We start from the raw sequence: 7,690 nt of genomic DNA, 5'->3' as shown, positions 1-7,690 counted from the left end.
GACACATATTGATGTAGAAGAGACATGAAGAAGAGGGGACACATGTTGATGTAGAAAGAGACATGAAGAAGAGGGGACACATGTTGAGGAGAAGAGACATGAAGAAGAGGGGACATGTTGATGTAGAGAAGACATGAAGAAGAGGGGACACATGTTGATGTAGAAGAGACATGAAGAAGAGGGGACACATGTTGATGTAGAGAAGACATGAAGAAGAGGGGACACATGTTGATGTAGAGAGACTGAAGAAGAGGGGACACATGTTGATGTAGAGAAGACATGAAGAAGAGGGGACACATGTTGATGTAGAAGAGACATGAAGAAGAGGGGACACATGTTGATGTAGAGAAGACATGAAGAAGAGGGGACACATGTTGATGTAGAGAAGACATGAAGAAGAGGGGACACATGTTGATGTAGAAGAGACATGAAGAAGAGGGGACACATGTTGATGTAGAAGAGACATGAAGAAGAGGGGGACACATATTGATGTAGAAGAGACATGAAGAAGAGGGGACACAGGTTGATGTAGAAGAGACATGAAGAAGAGGGGACACATGTGATGTAGAAGAGACATGAAGAAGAGGGGACACATGTTGATGTAGAGAAAGACATGAAGAAGAGGGGACACATGTTGATGTAGAAGACATGAAGAAGAGGGGACACATGTTGATGTAGAGAAGACATGAAGAAGAGGGGACACATGTTGATGTAGAAGAGACATGAGGAAGAGGGGACACATGTTGATGTAGAAGAGACATGAAGAAGAGGGACACATGTTGATGTAGAGGACACATGTTGATGTAGAGGAGACATGAAGAAGAGGGGACACATGTTGATGTAGAGGACACATGTTGATGTAGAGGAGACATGAAGAAGAGGGGACACATGTTGATGTAGAAGAGACATGAAGAAGAGGGGACACATGTTGATGTAGAAGAGACATGAAGAAGAGGGGACACAGGTTGATGTAGAGAGACATGAAGAAGAGGGGACACATGTTGATGTAGAGAAGACATGAAGAAGAGGGACACATGTTGATGTAGAGAAGACATGAAGAAGAGGGGACACATGTTGATGTAGAGAGAGACATGAAGAAGAGGGGACACATGTTGATGTAGAAGAGACATGAAAAGAGGGGACACATGTTGATGTAGAGAAGACATGAAGAAGAGGGGACACATGTTGATGTAGAAGAGACATGAAGAAGAGGGGACACATGTTGATGTAGAAGAGACATGAAGAAGAGGGGACATTTGATGTAGAAGAGACATGAAGAAGAGGGGACACATGTTGATGTAGAAGAGACTGAAGAAGAGGGGACACATGTTGATGTAGAAAGAGACATGAAGAAGAGGGGGACACATGTTGATGAGAGAACATGAAGAAGAGGGGAACATGTTTGAAGTAGAGAAGACATGAAGAAGAGGGGACACATGTTGAAGTAGGAAGACATGAAGAAGAGGGACACTGTTGATGTAGAGAGACATGAAGAAGAGGGGACACATGTTGATGTAGAAGAGACATGAAGAAGAGGGGACACATGTTATGTAGAAGACATGAAGAAGAGGGGACACATGTTGATGTAGAGAAGACATGAAGAAGAGGGGACACATTTGATGTGAGTAGAGACATGAAGAGGGGACACATGTTGATGTAGAGGGGACACATGTTGATGTAGAAGAGACATGAAGAAGAGGGGACACATGTTGATGTAGAGAAGACATGAAGAAGAGGGGACACATGTTGATGTAGAAGAGACATGAAGAAGAGGGGACACATGTTGATGTAGAAGAGACATGAAGAAGAGGGGACACATGTGATGTAGAGAAGACATGAAGAAGAGGGGACACATGTTGATGTAGAAGAGACATGAAGAGAGAGGGGACACATGTTGATGTAGAAAAGACATGAAGAAGAGGGGACACATGTTGATGTAGAAGAGACATGAAGAAGAGGGGACACATGTTGATGTAGAAGAGACATGAAGAAGAGGGGACACATGTTGATGTAGAGAAGACATGAAGAAGAGGGGACACATGTTGATGTAGAGAAGACATGAAGAAGAGGGGACACATGTTGATGTAGAGAAGACATGAAGAAGAGGGAACGCATGTTGATGTAGAAGAGACATGAAGAAGAGGGGACACATGTTGATGTAGAGAAGACATGAAGAAGAGGGGACACATGTTGATGTAGAGAAGACATGAAGAAGAGGGGACATGTTGATGTACAAGAGACATGAAGAAGAGGGGACACAGTGTTGATGTAGAGAAGACATGAAGAAGAGGGGACAGGAAGAGGGGAACATGTTGATGTAGAAGAGACATGAAGAAGAGGGGAAATGTTGATGTAGAAGAGACATGAAGAAGACGGGGACACATGTTGATGTAGAAGAGACATGAAGAAGAGGGGACACATGTTGATTGTAGAGAAGACATGAAGAAGAGGGGACACATGTTGATGTAGAAGAGACATGAAGAAGAGGGACACATGTTGACTGTAGAGAAGACATGAAGAAGAGGGGACACATGTTGATGTAGAGAAGAATGAAGAAGAGGGGCCACATGTTGATGTAGAGAAGACATTGAAGAAGAGGGGACACATGTTGATGTAGAAGAGACATGAAGAAGAGGGGACACATGTTGATGTAGAGAAGACATGAAGAAGAGGGGACACATGGTTGATGTAGAGAAGACATGAAGAAGAAGGGGACACATGTTGCTGGTAGAAGAGACATGAAGAAGAGGGGACACATGTTGATGTAGAAGAGACATGAAGAAGAGGGGACACATGTTGATGTAGAAGAGACATGAAGAAGAGGGGACACATGTTGATGTAGAGAAGACATGAAGAAGAGGGGACACATGTTGATGTAGAGAAGACATGAAGAAGAGGGGACACATGTTGATGTAGAAGAGACATGAGGAAGAGGGGACACATGTTGATGTAGAAGAGACATGAAGAAGAGGGGACACATGTTGATGTAGAAGAGACATGAAGAAGAGGGGACACATATTGATGTAGAAGAGACATGAAGAAGAGGGGACACATGTTGATGTAGAAGAGACATGAAGAAGAGGGGACACATGTTGATGTAGAAGAGACATGAGGAAGAGGGGACACATGTTGATGTAGAAGAGACCATGAAGAAGAGGGGACACATGTTGATGTAGAAGAGACATGAGGAAGAGGGGACACATGTTGATGTAGAAGAGACATGAAGAAGAGGGGACACATGTTGATGTAGAAGAGACATGAGGAAGAGGGGACACATGTTGATGTAGAAGAGACATGAAGAAGAGGGGACACATGTTGATGTAGAAGAGACATGAGGAAGAGGGGACACATGTTGATGTAGAAGAGACATGAAGAAGAGGGGACACATGTTGATGTAGAAGAGACATGAAGAAGAGGGGACACATGTTGATGTAGAAGAGGGAACGCATGTTGATGTAGAACAGACATGAAGAAGAGGGGACACATGTTGATGTAGAAGAGACATGAAGAAGAGGGGACACATGTTGATGTAGAAGAGACATGAAGAAGAGGGGACACATGTTGATGTAGAAGAGACATGAAAGAAGAGGGGACACATGTTGATGTAGAAGAGACATGAAGAAGAGGGGACACATGTTGATGTAGAAGAGGGAACGCATGTTGATGTAGAAGAGACATGAAGAAGAAGGGGAACATGTTGATGTAGGCAGCGACATGAAGAAGAGGGACACATGTGATGTAAGAGAGATCATGAAGAAGAGGGGGACACATGTTGATGTCGAACGAGCCATGAAGAAGAGGGGACACATGTTGATGTAGAAGAGGACATGAAGAAGAGGGGACACGTGTTGATGTAGAAGAGACATGAAGAAGAGGGGGACACATGTTGATGTAGAAGAGACATGAAGAAGAGGGGACACATGTTGATGTAGAAGAGACATGAAGAAGAGGGGACACATGTTGATGTAGAAGAGGGAACGCATGTTGATGTAGAAGAGACATGAAGAAGAGGGGACACATGGTGATGTAGAAGAGACATGAACAAGAGGCGACACATGTTGATGTAGAAGAGACATGAAGAAGAGGGGACACGTGTTGATGTAGAAGAGACATGAAGAAGAGGGGACACATGTTGATGAAGAAGAGACATGAAGAAGAGGGGACACATGTTGATGTAGAAGAGACATGAAGAAGAGGGGACACATGTTGATGTAGAAGAGACATGAAGAAGAGGGGACACATGTTGATGTAGAAGAGACATGAAGAAGTGTATTTTCCATAATAGGTGACCTTTAACAAAGTGGAACAAAGGTCCCGTATTCATTCCCTGATGTGTTCCTCCTCAGACTGGCAGTGTCGCGTACTAACCCCCAGGTCCTGGACATTGGGGTGAACCCCCAGGATCTGTTCTCTGAACCCGACTGGGACAGAACCAATGGAAACATTCCCAACAACCTCAGCCCATTCGGGGACGATAACTTCGGCTTCTGACGACAACACACCAGCGAGAAAGAGAGAGAGAGAGAGAGAGAGAGAGGACGGTTGAGGGGGATGAGGGGGTCTTTACGTCTTCCTGAGAACTAACAAGGCATCACTGTGTATTTAAGATAAGCCCACAGGAAGTCCATAAGGGAATAAGTGTAGAGATAAGAGTTGGCCTCCTCACCTTGTCGTCTTCACATGGACAATTCTTCCCTTCTCCGTGGCACCAAAGCAATAATATCATCCTCTCTGCTAACATCCATACCATTGATATCACCAATCACTTCATGTCTTTTTTTTGGGTTGCTTTTTGGAGTTATAATCATGTTTAGTTATAATTTATAGATTTGTAATTATTTTTCTATGGATGAAGAGTATGATTTAACTTAGTTTATATGTACAGATTCGTATCAACAGGCCTTAGTAACAGCAGGACAATCAGCCACACTTCTTTCAGTGACAGTGGAGGTAGTTAAGGGTTAAAGGTTGGTCTACTGAAATGTAAAAAATAAATAGCTCTTGTTGTATTTATGAACTCGTTCATGTTGCAGGCGGTTCTGTTTCATTGCAGCGTAACAGCGTTGTGTTCAAGGTTATCAGATTCTCATTTAATGTGCGTTTTAATCTACCAGCGTTATACAGAAATAAAATATATATATTCATGAATAATAAATGGACTCTTTTGGTATAATTATGTAATTGTTTAACAAAACATTGACGACACACTGGCTGCAGATATTTAGAACAGGGAACATATTGTTGTTGCATCACATTGATAATTATAGACCACCTGCTGTTTGATTTATGTGTTTGGATCCCTGTGTCAGTTTCCCAGTGAGCGTTCCCATCTCATCTCATGGATGGATTACTAACTCTGCAAGAAACTAACAACTACAGAGACACACAAAAGAAGACTAAAACCACAACAGACGGATGCAAAACAACTCGACGCAATTCAAAGAGACTTAGAACGTCTCTATGATTACAGAGACACAAAGCATCTGCAAAGAGACTTAGAACGTCTCTATGATTAGAGACACAAAGCATCTGCAAAGAGACTTAGAACGTCTCTATGATTACAGAGACACGAAGCATCTGCAAAGAGACTTAGAACGTCTCTATGATTACAGAGACACAAAGCATCTGCAAAGAGACTTAGAACGTCTCTATGATTAGAGACACAAAGCATCTGCAAAGAGACTTAGAACGTCTCTTTGATTACAGAGACACAAAGCATCTGCAAAGAGACTTAGAACGTCTCTATGATTAGAGACACAAAGCATCTGCAAAGAGACTTAGAACGTCTCTATGATTAGAGACACAAAGCATCTGCAAAGAGACTTAGAACGTCTCTTTGATTACAGAGACACAAAGCATCTGCAAAGAGACTTAGAACGTCTCTATGATTACAGAGACACAAAGCATCTGCAAAGAGACTTAGAACGTCTCCAAACACTGGCACAAGACACGCAAAATGATTACAGACACAAAGCATCTGCAAAGACATTCAAATCAAGACAAAAGACTTCAGACACAAAAAAACTATACATTAAGACACAGAATAACTGCAAAGAGACAGAAAACAAGTGCAATGAGACCTAAAATGACTATAAAGAGAAACAATCCCTACACAGAGACAATACTTATATGCGTAATGACTACCATTAAGTGTGTGTGTGTGTGTGTATGTGTGTGTGTGTTCTTCCTACTTAGGAGAGTGTTCTGGGCCGCAGGGTCCCATTTCCTCCTGATGTGCCCATGCATCACCCCCCCCCTGTAGTCACATCAAAGTTAATAAGAGTTTCTTACCGGCAATGAGTTTCTGGTGTTATATTTGTTTAGGATGTCCCTTGTGTATGAAATACTGTACTATACATAATGCCTAGTAAGACAATATTCTATTTTATTTTATTTACTTATTTGATCTGTTTTATTGTGTTGCACTGTTGCGAGGAGCCTGGGACCTAAAATGTTCCTTGTCATAACTACTCTGTAGCTACAGTACGTACACATGACAATAAAAGCCTTGCATCTTGAATGCAGTTTGTCTCTCTCAGCAGCAGAGGGCAGACCTGCACTCTGCTGCTGAGAGAAGCCAACTGTTTGAGTATCAGATGCTGGTCACATCTTCATCTCTGGACTAAGACAGTAATTTGTCCTCTGCACTGCCATTAAATGATGTGGGAACATGTCTCATTCTTTTTAATAACCCTATCCATATCCTGCTGCTACATTGTTAGTGACAGTATAGGGCCATAAAGATGTCATAACGATGGAGAAAAAGAATGGCTGGCTGTTAGATTGATATATAAACCCCCAGTGAGAGGGGGCCTGTCTGGCTTGCACATTATAGATGCCCCCGACACACACTCACTCACACACGCACACACACACACATCCTCACTCACACACACACACACACACACACGCACGCACACACATACCATGTATACATCACTTCAGGGGACATTACATTGACTTACATGCATTTCCTGGAGACTTATCCTAACCTTAACCATAACCAACACATGCCTAAACCTAACCCTAAACCTAACCCTAACCAAGTCTTCACCCTAAAATTAATGATTCCCCATTTTGTCCCCATAAGGGAGGCGAGTCCCCACACGTGACTGTGTAAACAGATTTAGGTCCCCACAAGTATAGTAATGCTAGGCCACACACACACACACACACTCACGTTCCCTGCCATGTTATGTATTCGACCCGTGTGTGTGTGATCAGGACTCAGGAGAGCTGAAAGTCACGCAGCCCCACCTTTCTCTCTCTAACAGGCTCAAGACTCAGTGAAGCAGGGGCTTTTTTTTTTACAATTCGTCCCGACAAGCTAACTTAACCAGCTGCATTATTTAACAGTCTGTCCTCAAGCGGAGCTCTAACTCTGTCTGCCTCTTTGTAAGTTTGATAAAAGCATGCATTCTGAGAAACAGCAAGAAAAAAGTGACTGGTAGCTCTCTGTACACACACACACACACACACACACACACACACACACACACACACACACACACACACCATGTATACATCACTTTGGGGGACATTACATTGACTTACATGCATTTCCTGGAGACTTATCCTAACCTTAACCATAACCAACACATGCCTGACCCTAACCCTAACCCTTACCCTGACCCTAACCCTTACCCTGACCCTGACCCTAACCCTTACCCTAACCCTGACCCTTACCCTA

The 7,690-nt window shown here is 42.9% G+C and overlaps 1 protein-coding gene across 1 annotated transcript in view; it reads left to right on the top strand.

The window, feature by feature from the left end:
• ldlrap1a (low density lipoprotein receptor adaptor protein 1a) overlaps nucleotides 1–5,155 on the top strand; it is a 32,042-nt gene extending 26,887 nt beyond the window's left edge. The window contains exon 9 of the mRNA XM_034131115.1: nucleotides 4,347–5,155. Within this exon, the coding sequence (XP_033987006.1) occupies nucleotides 4,347–4,491 (145 nt within the window). The 3' untranslated portion in view covers nucleotides 4,492–5,155. The remainder of the gene's footprint in view (nucleotides 1–4,346) is intronic.
• Nucleotides 5,156–7,690: the final 2,535 nt, after the last annotated feature.

Source organism: Trematomus bernacchii, unplaced genomic scaffold, assembly GCF_902827165.1.
Source record: "Trematomus bernacchii unplaced genomic scaffold, fTreBer1.1, whole genome shotgun sequence".
Lineage (NCBI taxonomy): Eukaryota > Metazoa > Chordata > Actinopteri > Perciformes > Nototheniidae > Trematomus > Trematomus bernacchii.
This window is presented reverse-complemented; position numbering and strand designations above follow the sequence as displayed.